Below are 20150 nucleotides of genomic sequence, written 5' to 3' on the forward strand. Positions count from 1 at the left end.
GCAGCGCCACCGAGAAATGCAGAACCCAGCACGGCCGCGGCCCGCAGCCGGGCTCAACAAACACCCAGCGAAGCTGCAGGGACGCCAGGAACGGTAACGGGGGTGGTAAATCCAACCTTTATTGGATGCTTGTGCTGGAGGGGACATCGCGCTTCTTGCTGGTGTCGAGGGGCGGCGGGGAACAGCACTGTGGGGTGGGGGCAAGGGAAGCGTGCAGGGGTTTAGGTGCATGAAACGGGGGAAAACAGCCGTGGGGCATCACACGGCAGCACCTCCAGGTTGGGGGCTGCCCGGATTTGGGCAGGACCCATCTGTGTGTCCCGGCGGCGGCAGCTTCCTCAGGGAGGAGCAGCTTTCTTCCTCCTGCCGACAGCAGAAGGGGAAAACGTGTGAAGAGCGCACCCCGGGAGGGCTCCCAGAGCTCCCAGGACCCCCCCTCCGTGCCAGGGCTGCTTACAGCTTCGGGAGGTCCTGCAGGAGTTTCTTCACCCAGGGGGCGTTGGGATCCACGCAGACCCTCTCAAGGGATTTTAGCTTAATCCTAGAAGACACGCGGGGTTTCGGCACCGCCACCGCCAGCCCCCCAGGGGGAGGCTCAGGGAACTGAGCCCCCTCCCAGCGCTTCCCGTGGCCAGGGGAGGTGTGGGAGGGCAGGAGCTGCCGGAGGGGAGCAGCACCTCGCCCCCCGCAGCCACTTACACCACCTCCAGGCGCCGGCAGCTGCTCCCCACCGGCCGGACCTCGATGCTCTCGTACTTGGAGGGGTGGATGAAGGTGGCCGTGGTCTTGGCGCAGCGGCAGCTCAGGTTGCCGTTGGCTTCCAGGAGGGCTGGAGGGGCACAGGGCTCACACACCGCCCCAAAATGCACCCCCGGCCGCTTCCCCCATCCCATTCCTCTCCAAAACCCCTTCCGGAAAACGTGGCTCTCCCCCGCCCCAACCCTCCCAGTGCCGGCACCTCTTTGCCAAAAAGCCTCAGAAACATTTCAGCCCCTGGAAAAGGAGCACGACGCCCCTCCAAAAACCTTCCCCCGCCTCCCGGCAGCCCCGCAGACAGAAGGGGGGCACGGGGAGCCCCCCGGCCTCACCTGCACCCCCAGGGCGGTGGGTCGCCAGCAGCACCCCCAGCAGCAGGGCCGCCCACGCTGCCATGCCGGCCCCATCCCCGGCCCCGCCGGCACCCCCCTATTTGAGCCGGAAAATAGGAGAAGTGCGGCGGCGCAGGCGGGAGGCCCCGGGGCCGGGTGGTTTTCGCCCGCCGCCCTTCCCCGCTGAGGGTGCTCGCCGAGGTCGCGGCGCTGCTGGGGGGTGTGGGGTTCCCGAAACCGGCGCTGTTTTCCCTTTCCTGAGAAGCTGGGTCTGGTGCAAACGTTCGTCGTTTCCCCCCTCGCTTGTTCTTAGTTCACACAGCCACGCCAAGCTGGAGTTCCCTGGGGTGTTTTAACCTTCTGCACGGGCACTATTGGTGTGCCAGCTGTAGCACTTAAAAAATATTCCCCACTGACTTTGGGACAGTCAGAATTGGCAGGAGGCGAGCTAACGAAGCACCTTGGAACGGCAGCAGGGCCATGAGATCCGTGCCCCACAAGCTGATTTTCCCTCCACCAGGCACATCCTGGCCTGAGCTCTGGGAACACTGGTTTTGGCTCTTCCCCCCCAGCACCCATCCCAGCTGACGCTGCTGCCCGGCACAAGCCTCTGTGTGTCTCCGTCCTGGTGCCAAAGGGGTTTTCACCCCCTGACCTGCAGTGGAAGTGCTCCACCTGCAGCCTGCCAGCCACGGATCCGTCAGAGAGCACCCCGGGTGCAGAACGAAAGCAAGCTCGAGTCTAAGTTCCAACAGTTTTTACCAAAGCCCCACGGAGCATCTCCAAAACTAGGCTCAGGGCAAGACCCAGGGGAAATACAACAGAAGAAAAACCCAGATTTTATTTGACTCGAGAGACAAGACGCACGCTCTGTCGGTGAGTGCTCTCAAAGTTGCTCCGAGAGAGGTGGGAACAGCCCCCGAACAGCACAGACTTCAAAGTGCAGGGGCAGGGGACCCAACGCGGGGTTCCCTCTCAGCACTCGCCCACCTGTGAGCGCAGGGAGCAGCCCGGCTGCCACAGGGCCGGACACGGGGCTCGGGCTTTCGGGAAAGGGGGAAGCAGGGGCAGAGCGAGGAGCCGCCAGGTTTCCACGCCTGTGCATCATCTGGCAGGCTGCCTCGGGGCTCTGAGCATCAACTTCCTCAGCAGGAAACTTATTTTTTCTTCCTGCAGAAAGCAGAAGGAGGAGAAATGTGTGAAGGCAGAAGAAAACGGGTCCTAGGGGAGGAAGCTCCTGCCCGAGCTGGAGGAGGTCATTGCCGTTTCCCCTGGGGCTGGTGTCCCCAGCAGGGACAGCCACCTCCTGCCACCCCCCTGCTCTGCCTCGGACCTGGCACACTGCAGGAGGAAATTTTCCCAGCCTAGCACTGAAGCACCATTGCACTCTCACAACAGCTCCTGCCGCAATTTTTTTCCCCAAAAAACATTCTTCCCCCCCCCCCCCCCCGAGATGTTTTTGGAGGCGCAGCACCGCACGCAAACCGCGCTGAGCACAGCCTAGGGGTGGCAGCACCGCGAGGCTCACCCCGCTGGGTGACCCCACGGGATGGGGTCCCTCAGCCCCACAGAGAGCCCCAGCAGCCCCCCGGGAGCCCTCATTCCTCCCAGCTCTTCCCAGGACTGCAGGCACGAGCCAAAGGGGCTACAGCAAAGCAACTTACGTGCTCGCAATGCGCTTCAGTAGTTTCTTTACCCAAGGGGCCTCGGGGTTCACGCACACTTTTGACGAGGTTCTTAATTTAATGCTGAAACACAAGGAGTGTCTATGAGCGTTATGCTCCCTCCAGAGGCAGGGATCTGAACAGCCGGAGCTGATCTGCAAGAAGCAGCTTCCATTCACAGCTCTCGGACCTGGTGTAGGTCAGCGGAGGAAAAGCCTGGCTGTGGCTCACCCTACAACCCACAAGCACACCCCACCTGCTCAGCACCAGTGCTAGGAAATCACGCTTTCCCCTGCTTGGAAAGGCTCATTTAAAGCTTCAGCACCTCATTTCTGGGAGGTAATTCTGCAGAAGCTGAAGTGGTGGGAAGGTGAGCAGTGCTCCCTGCAGCTGCTTGTGTCCCAGGGACCTCTGGCACACTGGCTCTGATACATTTCCCTCGCCAGAGGTGACCCGAAGTTTTCCAGCCCTGAAGCACTGGGAGTTTTGGAAGGATTTAGCTTTCAGAAAGGAAGCTGAGAAGCACAGTGGTTGCAGAAGACGACGCTCAGTGCTGGCCCTGCATCTCTGCGCGAGCAGAGGAGAAAGCAGCTTTCTGCCCCCACGGCTACGGCAAGCAGCTCGCAGCACTTACATGATCTCTGTACGCCTGCAGGTGCTTCCCACGGGTCTTATTTCAATGCTTTCGTATCTCTTTGGGCTGATGTAGTCTGAAGTTGTCTTTACGCACCTACAGCTCAGGTTCCCGTTCACTTCCAGGATGGCTGAGAAAGAGAGAAGGGAGCAGCTTACAGAGACAAAGCGTTACGGAGAGAGGCTGCATCTCTGGAGCTCCCGGAGAGCCTGGGGTCTCCTGTGGTGCAGGACGAGGATTTGGCACCTTCCCCTGCTAAAAGCAGCGAGGACTGAGGCGGGCTGACCGCTCCCAGCCGTGGTATCTCTGTGAGGACGCCAGAAGCTCACCTGCATGGGCCGAGCGGGACATCATCATCATCACCATCACCAGCAGCAGCAGCCCCAGGAGCAGGGTGGCTCCGGTTCCCCGCCGGGCTGCCGGGTGCATCGTGGCGGTGTGAGGAGCCGGCGGCACAAACCCCTCTATTTATCGGCGGGGGGCACGCTCCGATACGCGGCGGCCGGGGCCGGGGCCGTCACACGCAGCAGGCAGAGCGTGAAGGAGAGGTGAGATCATTTCTCGGAGGCTCACCGCAGGCAGGCCAGGAGCCAAATTTGCAATGTTATCGATAAAAGGCAGCTTCGGGGGTGGAAGGCCCGCTTGGTTTCCCCACGTAATCTCCACCTCCCGCCCCCCGACCCTTTCTCCTTAGCTGGGGCTGTACAAACGACATCAGCATTCGTTCCCTTCAGCATTTACTCAACCACGAAAGGAGCCCAAAATACAGTCAGAGCCCCAGCCCCGTGTAAGCAGGGTTTTTTGTTTTGTTTTGAGGCGGCCAGATATTTACATATTTCTCTCTGAGGGCTATAATCCCCCACGCTAATTTTTGCGCTCTCTTACATCAGCAAAAAAAAAAAAGCTCAGCGCCGTACAGTGGAAAAAGAACAAAGAGCTTGGCAGCTCGTTTCCACCCAGCCCTTCGCTGTGCCAGCAAAAGCACCCAGGAAATGCAAGAGATGACTGGCACAGCGGCACCAGCAGAAGGGAAACCGTTCCTACCCCTCTGCATGCCTCAATTGGTGCTGAGGTGAGCATTTATCAGCAGCTTTTCTCACACCAGCGGCCTGGGAGCAAAGCACAAGAGGGAGCCAGGCAACGGCAGCTGGAAGAGCAGCGGGGCACTTGAAACAGGGTTCCCTCAAAACCCAGGGATCAAAGCACCGTGTGTTGGTGTGCGGGGGCTGGTCCCATGAAGCCAGCATCGCTGGCACTGACACGGGACGTGCAAGGCCCGTTTTCAGCCCCTGCGGCCCCAAAATCCATCTTCATGGGGCACCACGGGGCTGCGGGGGGACGGGGGCTGCCCTCTGGGCAAAGTCACCAGGCGGGAAGGAAAAGGGGAAGGGGACACACAGCCATGAGAGGGAAGCGAGGAGGAAGGAAGAGGGCAGCAGAAAGATGATGTGGTTGGGCGGCAATGCTGTAATTTGGAGCTTTCAAATCACGTCTGCGTTTTATATAGTAATATGACAGTAAACTAAAAAAAAAAAAACACAAACCACATGAGTCTTCTACTTAGAGCATAAGCCACTCTCCTTTCTCTTAGAGGCTTGATTTTCCCTGAGACAGGTGCAAAAATCTGGCAGAGATCTCGTTCAAAAGACCAAAGCCAAAAATGGGGAGTTGAACTCAGAGCCCAGGGACAATTTCCAGGATCTGTTCACAAAGCCCTGCAGAGGGAACGACACCGCCCTGCTGCAAGGCCAGGGGAAAAGGAGATGGCTTCAAGTTAGCCAGGGGAGAATCATCCACCTACATGAAGTACTACAGAGACTCCAGAGCTTCAAAACCTTTCTGAAGTTTATGACTTTGACATGGTGCTGCTGGGGGAAACTGAGAGAAGTGGAGATGACTTTCCCTGCAGCAGCACGGAAGAGAGGAGGGGGCAAAACGAGGAGCTGGGACAAAACGAGGAGCTCACCCCCAGGCTGCAGGGACGCCACAGTTGTTGCCCTGTCCCTAGGCCAAGGGCATCCCTGGCCCTGCTCCTGGAAACTTTACTATGGGGAGAAAAACAGCCAGAGCCTGCATGGCACGACCTGTCCTGAATGGCTCAGTAGCAAAACCAAGCCCTGCGGTGATTTCAGGCCCCGGAGTCAAGTGGCAGTCACTGCCCCTGTGGCTGGGAAGACAAACCGAGCAGAGCCAGCAGCTCCTGCTCAGACATGTTCTCTTGATTCATACCCAGATGTGGATTTTCACAGCGAAGCCCAGCTCTCGCTCAGTCACCACTGGGTTTCCCCCGTTGGGCCGTGCAGTTGGGTGAATCCCCGCACACATTTGCCTAGCTGCCGGGCCCTGAGCTGCTGGAAGTTTCTGCTTTGGGTAGGAAAAGTGAAATAGACGTTGACGCGGCAAGAAAGGAGAACTTGAGGGAGATACTGTAATCCCAGGGCGCTCAAACTGCCTTGGTAGTAGTGGTGGTGATTTTCATGCATGACTAACGCGTACATTGACAAACATCGTGGAAGAAAAGCTTGCAGTCACTGCTGAGCACTAGGATCTGTGCATGCTGAGCGGTAATTCTGAAAAGGCAGAAGGAGGGTGAGGATCTAGCCCATGACTGTGCTCAAACCAACCACATCCTGGCTGCCAGTAATTCAGCAAAGCGGCCCTGGCACCTCGAGCAGTGCGTTTGTCCGTGCCATCACCAACTGAAACTCGTCAGAAATATCCCAGCAGCTTCTGCATTTTCTGCAGCAGCTGCACCTTTGATTCAAATCAAAGCCTCGCCTGCATTTATGGGTTCTGTTATTATTATTATTTTCAATCCAGTGGATCCTCCCAAAATCCTTCCTATGGCACCTACACAGACGTGGTACAGACACCTCCCTGAGGACATGAGTGTGGCAGAAGAGCAGCGCTCTGCTCGGCGGCTTTGCTGTGCTTCTGCAGCCACCAAACAGCTTCACACACACAATTTGGTGATAGAGAAGGCCTCAGGCTGGTTCTCCAAGGTCAACGATTTCCTTGAAGGCACTGAAAAACAGAGGGCGTGAAATGAGAGGGGAAGCAGGTGAGGTGTTTATGGCAAGGAGAAGAAAGCTGTCTTCTTGGAGACTTCACACGCTGTAAGAGATGAGGGAGGAGAACCTGTCACAGCACTCCCACAACCATGAGCCAGGGGCAGAGCAAGGATTTGGTCTGCAGTAAGGGGGTAACTTTGGAGATGGCGAGAAAGCGACCTGAGCTAAGAAAACCAGGAGGAAAAAAAAAAAAAAAATCACCTTGTGCAACAGAAGCCCAACCCTGATGGAAATGAGGTGGGGACACCGGGCATCCTGCCCCACGGACAGCAGGTAAGGGTCCCTTGGAGACTGTGTTGAAAACGTCTGTGGTGAGTGAAGCCGTGCTGGAGCCTCTCGGCCGCACTGAAACCCACTGCACTTGTGGGGAGTGAAAGTGTGCTTCCAGCACGGCCCTCCCAACCCAGCACCCCTCGCGTGAGGCACCAAAACTGCTTCAAAGAAGGAAAAAAAAGTACCCCTAAGAAAACCCCAACGGCAGCGAATTGCCACCGCTGCGGTTTGCGGTCCGTCACCTGCTTCAGAGGGAGATGTAGAGATACCTTCAGCTGAAACGTGAGGGAGTCGCACACGCACCTGTTTCAATTCCCATTTATCGTGGTTAGAAAACTCGTGGGCATTTCCACCCTAACTGGGAGCAAAGCAGAAAAATCAGGAGCTTGAATCTACCCCCACATAACACCGACCCAACGGCACAGCCCAGGGGAAGGGAACAACTGAGCTCCCCCAAAGCACTGGGTGAGCCTGGCCCTCTGCAAGCCAGCCCCAAAGGCTGGCAGAGCTTTATTTATGCTCAGATGCAAAATAGTCAGCGCTTACCGAGGCAAACTCCAGGTACAGAAATGAAATTTCAACATGAGAGCACCAAAACTAGAGAAATTCTAACAAAAGCAGCCCAAAGCTAGGTCATTCAACCACATACCAAGCCGACGCTTGCTGTCCTAGAGTGAAGGTACGTGGATGTGCCAATGAACAAGGTCTCATTTTCTGCTCTGTTCTCCTGAAAGCCAGAGGTGCAATCACACCTGCCAGCAGGTGAAAAACCTACCTAAAATTAGAGGTATCTTTCCAAGTAGGGCTTCACTATTTGGCCTGCTTGAGGACTTTGCTGAAGGGAAAGCACAGGACGCGTTCAGCAGCGCACCAGGGCACGCCACCCAGCCTGAGCACAGGGGCAGTCTCTGGGGCTGTCCGTCCACCCCGGGGATGCAAATAACACCGGGCAAGTGCAGCAGAAAACCCCCAGACTGCCTGCTAATTTGCACTTGTAGCCAGAAAAGGGTGCAGGAGAAATACCCAGCACCCCCGCGCTTCAGCGCCCAAAGCCCTACACCCGAGTTAACCCGAAGTTAACCCAAGGTTGAGCAGAGGAGAAGTGCCATTCCTCAAAGACACGCTGGGAAAGCACAGCGGGCTGCCTTGCACGCAGTGGGAGCAGACCCCGAGGGCTCTACCAGCGAGCCTGGGTGGCCGCAGCCCCGCCGAGGGGCCGAGCACCCCCTGTGCACATTTGCATGCGACGGGCGCGGAGGAAGCGGTGCAGACGCCGCAGGTGCAGGGCGCACCCGTTAGCGGTCTGTGCGGGGGCACCGGGCTGACCCCGACCCCAGCAGGGCAATGGAGAGCTGAAACGAAGTCAGAGCGCGACACGGAGGGACCAATGGAGTGCCAGCCCGGGTGTTATAAGCGAGGCTTGCCTGGTGGCACCCCTGGAACGGAGGAAGGTGCTGCACGTGGCGAGGGTGCTCCAGCACCTGAGGCTGGCACGGTGCGCCAGGGGAGCGGCTGGAAACTCAGAGCAGCGGGGTTACGTGGCTCGCTTGTCCTGTTTCAGGGAAAGCTGAAGACGTACGGAGGAGCACTGAGAGGCACCTCGCACGAAGAGGAGCACCACTTGCTTCCTAGCCCCATAAAAGCCTCTTCGGCCACAACAGGAGGCTTGCCCCCTGCATCTAGTGGCACATCTCTGCCTCACATTTGCACCCGTGACTCATTTCCCTACAGATGTCAGCCGTTTCTTCCCAGACTATCCGGGGCTGACTGCCACAGCACATATGACATTTGTTTCTCCTGTTTTCCATCTGTTCAAAGCAGCGTTTACACGTCTGGTGCTTGCAGCAGCTCAACATTTCCAGTCCCACCAAGCTACGCTGCATTTACCCATCCTGCCCGTAAAGTTCACAAAGCACACAGCTGGTTTTCACTGAGGTCCACTTAGCATCTCAGGGTCTTTCCTTACCTTCTCTTTGCCAGGTGTCTCCCTACCTCTTCTCCCAGGGGAAGATCCTTCCCCACCTTTCACCTGCAAACCCCCACTGAAGTACTTTAAAAAAAAACCTAGCCAGTGAGAGCGACGGTTCTCTGGCAGCGAGTAAAAACGGCAAGGAGGGGAAATCCAAGTCTCCACGGAGAAGGAACCACACTGCTGCTATACAAATGTCTTTTTGGGGGACAAGCACCCCCCCCCCCCGGCCCTGGAAAGCCCCTTCTCAACACTTTCTGGCTGGACCCAGCACCCCTGAATCAGCACTTCAGGCCCCGTGAGCCGACACGGCCACCTCGAGCTGCTCTCAGCAGAGAAGGAGAAATCTGAGGCCAACTTCTGCAAGGGACTTAAAACCTCCCCAGCTGAGAGAAACGATACCGAAAGGGTCATCTCGCAGCTAAAATAACCCAACGTTGCTTCAGGGCGGTGGGGTGCAGGCTGCCCCAAGCAGTGCCTCCCGAGGTGGGTGAGAGGGCAGCTCGCACGCAGAGAGGAAAGGCTGAGGGAGATACTGGAAAGTGAAAACAAGAAGCACGAGCCCATGAAACCATGAAATCAGCTTTGATCTTTCCTCAGCTTTTATCTCAGCCGTTGCGTGCTAAACACGCCCTGAGAACCGATATGGCCTGAAAAGTCTCAGCTGTGGCAGGGCACGGCCTTGGGCTGGATCCAGGACGTCCCTGAAGCTATCTGCACGTCTCCTCTGCCTCTCGTACCCCACCTGCTCGTGGCTCGGGTGGCTGCCTGTCACAGCCAGGGCACAGAGCATCTCCTGGCTTGGGGTTTTGCTGCGCCACAAAGGTTTCCCAGCCTGAGCCCACGGCTGTCTGGCCCCATTAGCCAAGCAAGTGGAAAATAGATGAAAAGCAGTTTTTATCCAACCAGACTGATTTTTTTTCATGCGTGTGTAGCAAGGAGGCAAGCACCCTGTTTCATCTCAGCCTTCAGAAGAGAGGGATTTCAGTTTTTGTCTTGCTATTTGTGGACATGCAAACTCGAATCGCAGCCACAGGTGGATTCCTTACTTTGTCACCATCATCACCCAGAAAGTCCTGTTCTGACAAGCGTTAAATTTAATGCTACCAGGTTCCTGGCACAGCTTTTTATTCCTGACTTGTTCTGCTCTGGCCCTGTGGACTGACCTGGCCCAGACTTGGTGAGCTTCATGGTTTATTTTCACTGGAAGGCAACTGAGTTCATGCTCTTGAGGGAAGCAGGAATACTGAGGATATTTGGTCCAAAAAAAACATACCTGGTGATCCAGACTGAAACACTAGTGTCCCTGGGCTGGGGTAGAAGGCACTAAGCTAGGCAATAGCTATACTTGTTGGTGTACCTATACCGCTTGCCACCAGCCTGCCGTAGCACTCAGCTCTCTATACAATCAGCACATCAATCCCACACGTGCATGCGGATGTATTTTTAGAACAGGAAGGAAGGTACGTTGCTATTAGAGAGTACAAGAAGCCCACAAAGGCCAGGATTAGCTTCCCAGGAGAGGCACGAGGACCTGTTGTGAAATGCCTGGTAGCAAAACCAAGCCCACTCTGGCTACTTGGAGGAAAATCACCCGGCCTGTGGTAAGGGACCCAGGCCACCAGCTGTGTCGGTGCAGCTGTATGGGCTACTCAAACAGGAGCAGTACACGGGGCATGCTCTGGGCTTTCTGAGGTTCATTCCCACCTTAGAAATGTTTACAAGTAAGAAGGAACCCAGTATCTTGCCATGTGGTTTTGCCTTGAGCCTCTGCAAGACATCATCCATGGTCAAAATGTTTGAGTCAGTACAGGCACCTGTGTGATAGGTGTTGTGCCTCGCTCAGTGCTGGGCAGCCTCAGGCCATGAAAGGCCAGGGACACTGGTAACAAGTGGCTTTATATCATAGAGTCACACATAAATGCAGATGGTGTTCCAAAACCAAGCTGCTGATGGAGCTGGTACGAAGTGAAAGGCTTATCTGGAGGCTGAGCAATAGAAAGGGGAAAGAGGTGCAGTGTCTGCTGAGCGCTGGAGACGTGGAGTTCAATCACATTCTTTACAACATTATAGATAGACCTGCTGCCTGCTTGCAGATTTAACAGGGCACTGAGATGTGTCGTGTTTCTCCAGTCTGATAAACTTAACCATGCAAAATGGTCACCAAAGGTGCGCTCATAAAGGCCTGGAGCCAAAGGCAAGTGCTGAAAGCGAAGTCATTTGGAAACTCTTCTGCCTACAGTGGTACTTGCTCGGGTGATTTCCAGGGCCCCAAAGGGAGAAAGCCATCTCCAAATACCTTCGTTAAAGGAGTGACCCTGCTGTTTAGTCACTTGAATCAATCTTTTTTTTTTGTCCAAAGCAAAAAAAAAAAAAAAAAAAAAAAAAAAAGTCAAGCACTTCAGAGGCTGAACTGGGTGCAGGGAGGGAGCAGAGATGTGAGCAGCAAGGGAGCGTGCACACCCCGACACCTCCTGGTGCCTTCGGGCATAACGAGATACTCAGAGCATTGCAGAGAGCTCCCCAACTGGGAAATAGCCTTTCTTGAAGCAGAAATACTAAATAACTATAATCACCATGATAAAATATTAATAATTAAACATTAAATCTTACTCATTTCCTAATTGAGGCAACATCAGTGTTTCCGACAGTCTGACATAATTGATATCCAAGGGAAATTTATTTCATCTGTCTCAATAAATATTTTATCACCTTCTCCTGTTAAAGGCACTCTACAGGTCATCCACAAGATAAGCTCCTGCCCTCGCCTGCACCTAGATTTGTCAGAAAACAGCCTTTTCTTTCCCTTTATGTGCTAAGGAAAGATGGAGATGCACACACGGCTTGGAAGAAAAGTAGAAATACCATCCTACAGAAAACCTGGATTCTTTGACAATTCAACTATTCTGATGTAGAGGCTAAAAAAAAAAAAATAATAACAAAGTTATTTTCCTTGTTCAAACAACAATATAAAAAAAAAAAAACTTCTGAGGATCTGTAACATCTGTGCTTCAAATGAAGTAAGTTTCAGAGAGGAGGGGTACCATGGCGTGACCCAAGCTGAGCTGAAAAAGCAAATCTTTCTGATTATGGTCTGATATCAAAGTAGGTTTTCCAATAACGAGAGGCAGCTGTTGCACATTGCTGTGACAAATGGGGCTGTTACATGGATAGGGTTTGGAGTTGTATTTGGGATTTGTATTTTAGATCTGTGCTTATGAGAGGATTACTATTTGCTAGCAGATTGGTTCGAACTCACATTTCATCTCCTCTCTCTGCGGGCTGCCTGGTTGTCCTTACTGACTTTTCTAACGAGTCGCTGGCTGTATTCCACTTTCATCTCTGAAGCTGACTTCTCTTTTGCCATTTCTCAGTTGCTTTGCCCTGTAAATAACATCTCAGCACTGCGACCTTTCTCCTTGACGTATACATCCGCTGCGTGCAGGGGCTATGGGGGCCACGCGAGGACACGAAGGGACTGAATCTCAGTAAGCCAAAGTTTGACATTTGAAACACAGGCTAGCGGATAATGTAATTCTTTCCTGTGCTCACTGGATAACTAGTTTTTGTCCCCCAAAAAAAGTCTGAACACAGCAGAGAAGTGTCCACACTACAGAAACTGGAAAGGGTGAACCAGGGCAGAAGGATTTTAAAGCTAGAAAAGGGTTTTCCTTTCCAGGACAGGACATTTTCTTTTCCACAGTCCTTTCTGAGGACATTTGACTGGGTATTAACAGCCTCTGTGGCACGCAGATGTGGGTATTTCACACAGCAGCAGTTTTGGCTGTGTGGGAGGTTGAAGCAGTGTACAAGGGAGGCGTGTAGAAAGGTATTTCTCCCACATGAAACAAGGTGGCCACATAACACAAGACTTCAACATAAAACAAGGGACTTTCCTTCTCCCAGGGGAACGCAGGCAGCTTCAGTGCCCACATCGTGTAGATACAGGATTGAGACTTGCAAGGGCAGAAGTGAGCTCTGTTAAACAAGCCAACAACAACAACAAAAAAAGGACCAGCTGGGTTCTCACTTTGCAGTGACCCCACTGGATTGATGCTGCCTTTCAAAAAACCCCAAACCCTACATGTCAGAGCCACGGTCACCATTTCAGCCCATGGCACCAGTCTTCAGGCACACCTACTGCAGCCGAGCAGTTTGTGAAACGCATGTGTTGATGGCCAGAAAGTTTTGTCCTTCTTATATGAAGGCATTTAAGCTTTTTTTGAGGAAAGCCCCTAAGAACGGCTGCATGGAGTGAGATGCACAGCCCAGTAACTCATGGAGGGCAGGGGCCCGTGGTGGATGCCAGGAGAGGGGATAAACAGAGAAGCACACCCCAATACTTGCCCCATGCCCGTGTGTCCAGCGTTATGTGCAAAGCTGCTGGAAAGCAAGGTCCCTGCGAGGCTGGGGGCTCGGTGCCGCTAGGGAGCAGCAGACACTCGCAGTGTAGCTGCCAGAAAGAAAAATAAAAAATAAAGGAATAGAAAGTGAGGCTTTCATACCGTCTGTGATGTACGGAGGTACCTGGATGATGAGCAGATTACAGCCAACGCAGACTGAGTGTATGTAAAAAGATTTAACATTATTTTAGGTGTTAGGTTGGACTTCATGGAGTATTTTCACTGCCCCCTTAAGAAAGGGGACTGCCAGAAGTATTCCTGACCCACCAGCTTTAAGGTTTTTCCCAGTTCCTCCTTTCTGTCACGATGCAAGCAGGCTGGAGGTGGCCAACGCCACGGCATCACCTGGTGCTGTCAGACCTCAGTGCAGGTGGGGTCTGCACCACATCCAGGGTGCACGGGGATGGGAGGCTGCTGAGAAGGACAAGGAAACCGGCTGCCAGGGCAGGAATGAACAGAGGAAACAGGCCTGGGGAAGGAAAAGGGAGCTAGGAAGCAGCAGCCCTCCTTTTGCAGAGCACACAGGTCAGAGATCTTTGCTCTGTTCCCAGGCAAGAGCAGTGGCAACCTGTGGAACTGGCTCGTCTTGATGCTCTGCAGCAAAACACTGTTCAGGGGAGGTTTTCGGGTGGGGAGAGGCAGAGAGGCATCCTGGAAATCTAGAAATGCCTGTTAGACCCTACAGCCCCTGCGGCAATGTAAAGGGACCATCTGCTGGAAGACTGCTACGCGGAGCAGCAACCACCCTGAAAGACCAGGAGAAGGAGATGTAGGCAGCAAAGCCCTCTATCCCCCGCACTGCTGCGGGGCTGGCTGCAGGGTAATGAAGCAGGAGAGGAAAATAACCTGCAGCCACCACCTCATTTAGGGCTGTCCCTCAGTTACTGAGAACGACAGCAAGCTGGGTGAGGAAACTCAAGTTGCATGTTGCTGCGCAAAGTGCTCTGCGACTGGAAACACAGGGCTGGAAGGGCAGCAGGCAGGAGAGCAGCTCTTGCACTGCTCTTCAAAAGCTTGCACCATCCTCCAGACACATTGTTATCTACAAATCAAGCTGCAGCAGGCTTGTGGATGACCACGGGGATGCCTGTCCTTATGAAAGGCACCTCTGTGCAGAACCCCCTTTGTTAGTCTGACAAGCTGCACATGTTGTATGCTGCCAGGCTTTTTTTTTTTTTTTTGTATTTATTTATTTTCCCAGTCCAGCTAGATTTATTAGGAATTCTGCTAGAAGCACAAAAAAGCTAGTCCACGTGTAATGACTGTTCAATATGTATACAATGGCTGTGTTCCTCACTGGAAAGTCTGTAGGCTAGGCTTAAGCTGAGACAGGAGTGTTACTGTTTAGCTGCACACCTGGGAACATCTGGAACCTGTTAGTGTCACTGGAAGCCAGTGTGTAGCACAGAGAAGTAGAGAAATCCCATGTCTGAGGCTTCCCCTGGGAGCAGCTGGAGCACCAGACTGCCTGCTTGGATCCTTTGAGCGTGCATTTGTGCTTACCTGCCTGGTGAGCACACGCTGGGGATCTCTGCTTTCATGATTCCTAAAGCTCCTCTTTAGGATTAGGAGCAGGACTGAAGTTTTCAGGAGCTCAAAATGAAGTTTGTTACTAATTTTGCCTGGGTTTTTGCTTGGAAGGAAGCTTTGCATCCAATAGACACGCTTTGTGTGATTTACTGAACAGGAACACAGCCAGAAGCCTGCAGTGTAACACTTTGGAGATGAGATAGAGGAGGCAGAGGAGCAGTGCTATTACCCTGACATCCAGCTAGGCCTGTAAATGTCATGAGATGAAGCCACCAAGTTACTCCAGCCCCCAATTTACCCCTGTAAAGTACAAAAAAAGCAGGTAGTGACACATCATGAGCTAATAGTTTTGCACAGTGTTTGTTTTGCAACAGTCAGGACTTCTGAGTAAGTGATGCAGGTGGAGGCTTACTGAGTAAACCAAACAAACACTTCAGCAGGAAGACGAGCTGTGATACAGGAGCACGTAACCACTTCTCTCTGGCCAGCCACGGGAGGGCAATGAGGAGCTGGGGCAGCATTTTCCCCAGGCTTTGTGCAAACCATCAGCTGGGCAGCGTGATGCTCAGTCCCAGCTGCCGGTTGCTGTAACCACCAGGCTTATGGCTGAGCATCACCTGGTCCTGGCTCTCCCTGCTCCAGGGAGATCCTCCAGCCAGCGACAAGAGGAAAGCAAAGGCACTGGAGAGTGATGCAGCCTTACAGGGAGGGCGGGTAAAACGCATTTCTATGCCAAATGCCTTCAGAAGCTAGGATTTTTAGCACCTTGGGAAAACAAAACATAAAAAACTAATAGCTAAACAATGTTTAATGCTTAACCTATCGCACAGGAAGCCTTATCTGCTCCAGCGCTCACTGAGCACTTGCACACAAGTGCAGCGGACTCTCCCAACTGTTCCATGTGTCACGCTAAGGCCGATGACGCGTGCCTGCCCCCAGCCCGGCGTGTGGGACCAGCAGGCCACGTAATGCAGCAGACAGCACCACAGGTGTGATTCATAACAGATTTACACCGAGCCTTGCCTCGCCCAGAGTGCCTTCTGTGCCCGAGCTGAATAAGCCACGGGAAGAGTTTAAAGGTCACGGTGCTAAATGCCATGCCAAGGACTTCTTCCTGCCTCAGCCCCAGGACTGCATCCGAAAGCACTTCTCCTTGGCACTCCGAGGAAGGCATCCCTGGGAAGTGCCTCCCAAGTCAAAGCCAGCCAGGCAGCACGACTGTCTCTCAGCCACCGACACGCTGGGAACATATTTTGTCCCAACAAAAGGCCAGGGTTCACCAGGACAGGTCCAACACCAGCCTGGCCCGAGGACAGACTGCTCTCCTGAGCAGGAGGACAGGCTTTGCCAGCATACGTGTTTGGGAGGCAAGAAGTGAGTCCGAGACAGTGCATAAAGCCCGATCACACACCTGGGCCCCGCTCCCAAGCTGTCAGACAGACAGAGACTGAGGCTGTCACCAGTTTCTCATCGACAAGGTCACAGCTGTTTTTCCTACTCAGCTGATATTTCCTGGTGGTATTGCCTCACTTTCCGAGACCCGGAGGTATTTTCTGAATGGTTCGAGGGTGTTCACAGAAATAGCAGCACACTCACACCCTGCTCCCCCAGCCTCTCCTAGGTTAGTCACCATCCTGCCTAACCTCGGACTAACCTGCAGGCAGGGAGCCCACGTTTCCACCACACCTACGGAAAAATCCTCCTCTTCAGTGGTAGCTGCCCTGTGTTACCTGGAACCAGAATAAGCAATTGTACTTCAGGGTTGCTACCAACCCTGGCAAAGGGCCTCCTGACGTCTTCCAACACACAAGATCTGAAAGACGGAACAATTAAAGCTCATTATTCTCTCCTGAATGATGGACATTGGTCACGGGACATGCAGCGAGCGTCCTGCACCTCTGTAACTGGGTACCTGACAAATCAGTCCCTTCAGAGCTCTGCTGAAATGCCAGTCGTGTGCCATTGCATACCCCAAACCTACCACTACGGTGTCAAAACTTCCTCCCCACCTTGCATTGCAAACACACTCGGCATTTCCCCCTCCTCTGCAGCACCTTGCAGCAGCTTATGGAAGCAACAGGTCTTTACATGAGCCTGAGTGAGTTTGCTGTCAACGAAATCCCTGCTCCTCACCGTTTTTACTTCTGAGATGTGGTAGCTTTTTCCGAAAGGCTAGTTACGTCGCTGCACCCTAAAGGAAACGGGACCTTCGCAGTTCATTTATGTTTTGAAACACACGGAGGAAGCTGTGGTTTATTCTAGAATTAGTCACAAAGAAGAGCCAAACATCCTTCCCTTTTTCACTCTGGAAGGAGCCTGGGACCCATCAGCAGCTTTGTGCGCATCACGCTTCTCACTGAGAGGGTATGTAGCCACCAGCTGTCTTACGTGTTTGTGAATTTACTTCAAGTTATGAGTACTTACAGTGGAAGTAAGAACATCCACTGTCCCAACCCCAAACCCCCATTCTGTATGCATCTCGTTCACCAAGACAGGTTGGTTCAAAGACACTATGGCAAAGTTTCAGATGGAAAGCCACGGACACTTTTAGGGTCATTCCTTCTCTCCACAGCGAACGTGAGGGCGCAACACAATTCTCATGAAGTGTTCTCAGCAGATTCTCTGCTCCCAGGGGCTGTTTGCAAAGGGTGCATCTGCTACAAGCCAGTAGCAGTGGTGCGTCAGTGTGCTGGTATCTGGGCTACTGTGTTCTGTGCCAGGCAGCTCATTTGCAGGCAGGCTAACTTGACAGCTTACAGAGGAGGGAATTGGGAAAAAACTGCCCAACTGTCGAAAGTTTAGGAGTTACCAAAGGAGCACATCAAGCTGACGAGTTGTTAATTTAATAGGATGCAGTTTCAAGCCCTTGAAGTGGTCATATTTCCTCTACAAATCTTCTAAAACATGAAGAGACTCCTGCAATTCGTAGGGACCTTGGAACCAGAAATTCAGCAAGTCTTTGGGGCACAGATGTGGAGAGGCCCAAAGACCACACCATCAACGTGAGGCTCTCCACTGTCTGGCCATTCATTTCCTGAGGCATACTGGCTCCCCTCCTTCCTTCATCCCTTCCCTTCTTTCTCCTCTGCTTTCATCTCTAAGCCAAGCCTTGTTTGACATACAAAATACATTACAGCACATCTGTGCCCAGAAAAAACAAGCCAAAAGCAACCCCAAAGATTATTGCTGTGGGTTCAAAACCAGTACAAGTTGCTCTCCCCAGCGTGTGCTTCTCGTGTTGACTTAGTTAGAGAAAACAGACCCTTTGCTGCTTTTCCCTGAAGTGCCTTTTCAAACATTTTGAGAGCTACTGTATCATCACAACACTTTTTCACAGATGGTGAATTTCAGTTCAACTGCTTCTGAACTGAGTTGTACTGACACCAACAAGTCCGTGTTCTTCCAAGGACAGCGTGCACCACCTCACACCCCATACCTCAGAACACCTACCTGAAAGAAAAGCCCCCTACCATGCAAAGAGACACTTCTAATTGCATCTGAAAGAAGACAGAGCTAAGGCATGTCAATAAAGAAGTTCCTAGTCAAGTTAAACAGCAACAACCAGCAAAAACTACTTGTGAAACAATGGGAAAAACTGCATGTACTCACATATTGAAGTCTAATGCCTGTCAGGAGCTGTAAAAGCAAGAGGCCTGCTTCCTCTGCAACTCAGCTGTGCTTTGCAGCTCTGCTCCTGGAAGCCTCTCTGCTAAGAAACATGGCCGCAGCTTTCTTGCAATCAGCAGGGACTCGCTACACCTGGGTCAGGTAGGATCTGGTAGGCTGCCCGGGCACTGGTGAGGCACTTCCACCTAGGAGTCAAGGCAGGTGAGGTGAGCACGTGCAGGCTTTGGTGCCTCTCTCAGCTGCCTGGTGATTGGCACCAAGGGGGAAGGCTGAGCCAAACTAATCAGAAGAAGACAGAAGCAAGTTTAGGACATTTACCCCCTGACTACTTCCCTCCAAATCTTGTCATCCCTTCTCCGCAGTCATTTCCAAGCCTAAGTTTTACAAGTTCTGTGAGTTTGCAGAAGTGGCAGACCTGTGAGGAGAGCACGTTTTTTCTTTACCGTAGAACCCACCGCATCGTCCCAAATGCTGGGACAGCAGAGTGCTGCTGTACCTTCCCAGCCAGGGGCAAGGTCATCCCGGGCATTACCTTTGCAGACAAGGGACAGGATGCTAGGGGAACTCTACACGTGCATGATGAGTTTTCTTCATCGTGTAGAAAATTGCTTCCGTAAAGTGGTAGTGAAGTGAGAACACGTTTCTCCAAATTCCCAAATGTAATAGCAGATCACTGTTTCTTTCAGAAGCATGCAGTGTCCCTTTGTGCTCTGCTGTTCTCTCCCTTCTTTTTAGCATGTGCCAATCCCTCAAGTGAGAAAGTAGTTTAACACTAAATGTGTGCTCAAGGAATTGAAACAACATAAATGGCAGGTTCTCCTCTCTCCTTTTACATGTACTTTGCTTACACATTGCCAGTGACCCATTTTACACGGCCTTTAGTGCTGACGGGGCTCTGCAGACAGATTTCCCCTACTCGGTAATATTTCAGCAGATACGCAGCCTTGAGCTTGCTTTTCCCTGCCAGTGATTAAGAGGCTGCAGGCTGCAAAAGAGGTCGTTTCTCACTATCTCTGCTGCTTTGTGGCAGGCTATGCAGAAAAGCCCTACAATAAAGCAGTGGGAAAGAGAGTTCAGGTAAGTGATTAGGACTGACACCTAGTACAAAAAGAAAAGCAAACTGCCTTTAATATTTCCTTTTTATTTTTATTTTTTTTTTTGGTGTTGAAGCCTAACTCCCTCAGAAAGCTAATGAAACCACAGGATACAGCATATGACTTTCATGAGATTATTTTCCTTCCAAGCCTCCGAAGGCTTTGTTTCCTCTTAGTACAGGTAACACTCATGCCTAAAGAAAACTTTAGGAAGTCCTTGCTAGGAAAGCCCTATGTCGGGGCAGTCACGTTCACAGACACCCAGGCTTGGATCACATAAAACTCACCCGCAGTGCGATACCCCACAGAAATGCAATGCCTTTGTTTAAAAAATCCCCTTATGGGATGCAAGCAGAGGCTTGTTGAGCTGCAAGTGCCCTGCAGGCTGCAATTTAAACACCTCTGTCCTGGATGATTTATCTGTCAGGTACGTTCTTTTCCCTCCCGGCTCTCCCTATGTGCAGGTTATTTTCATCTGAGGAAGTTTCATTTCTGTTGATGCTAATGAAGCTGAACGCAAGGAGAAGACTCTGATTTCCATCAAGCCCTCCGCTCCCCAGAGAGTCAGTGTGAAGTCAGCTAAGAAATCATTTCCCTCAACATCTATTATCTTCCCACAATTTCTTCTCAACAGACTTCTCCATATGAAAGCATTTCCCTGCCATTTCCCATCAACTGCAGATAGCAGAAAAGAAAAAGAAAATGAAGAAAAACTTTCTCTAATCTTTGTCTTGCCTCTGCATTTCCACCCAGCCTTGCAACAAGATTAGCCCCCACCATTTAAAAGTGACAGACAG

At 52.5% G+C, this 20150-nt stretch overlaps 2 protein-coding genes across 4 annotated transcripts; both read right to left on the reverse strand.

Annotated features, from left to right (window-relative positions):
- Nucleotides 1-98: 98 nt before the first annotated feature.
- Nucleotides 99-1168, reverse strand: LOC311436795 (alveolar macrophage chemotactic factor-like). The gene is made up of 4 exons (XM_084519272.1): nt 1089-1168; nt 700-829; nt 458-541; nt 99-363 (listed from the first exon to the last, which is right to left on the reverse strand). The coding sequence occupies exons 1-4, from the start codon at nt 1150-1152 to the stop codon at nt 339-341; spliced, it is 303 nt and encodes a 100-aa protein (XP_084375398.1). The 5' UTR covers nt 1153-1168; the 3' UTR covers nt 99-338.
- Nucleotides 1169-1904: 736 nt separating this feature from the next.
- LOC311436794 (platelet factor 4-like) lies at nt 1905-18373 on the reverse strand. 3 transcript variants are annotated; one of them, XM_084519269.1, is made up of 7 exons: nt 18242-18313; nt 18083-18129; nt 7034-7088; nt 3716-6410; nt 3387-3516; nt 2753-2836; nt 1905-2258 (listed from the first exon to the last, which is right to left on the reverse strand). In XM_084519269.1, exons 4-7 carry the CDS (start codon nt 3813-3815, stop codon nt 2246-2248), a joined length of 327 nt encoding a protein of 108 aa, XP_084375395.1. In that variant the 5' UTR covers nt 3816-6410; nt 7034-7088; nt 18083-18129; nt 18242-18313; the 3' UTR covers nt 1905-2245. The 3 variants fall into 3 exon arrangements, with proteins under 3 accessions (XP_084375395.1, XP_084375397.1, XP_084375396.1); XM_084519271.1 differs by lacking the exon at nt 7034-7088 and having other exon boundaries at nt 18242-18308; XM_084519270.1 differs by lacking the exons at nt 7034-7088; nt 18083-18129 and having other exon boundaries at nt 18242-18373.
- Between the last annotated feature and the right edge of the window lie 1777 nt (nt 18374-20150).

This window comes from Aythya ferina, assembly GCF_964211825.1.
Source record: "Aythya ferina genome assembly, chromosome: 4".
NCBI lineage: Eukaryota > Metazoa > Chordata > Aves > Anseriformes > Anatidae > Aythya > Aythya ferina.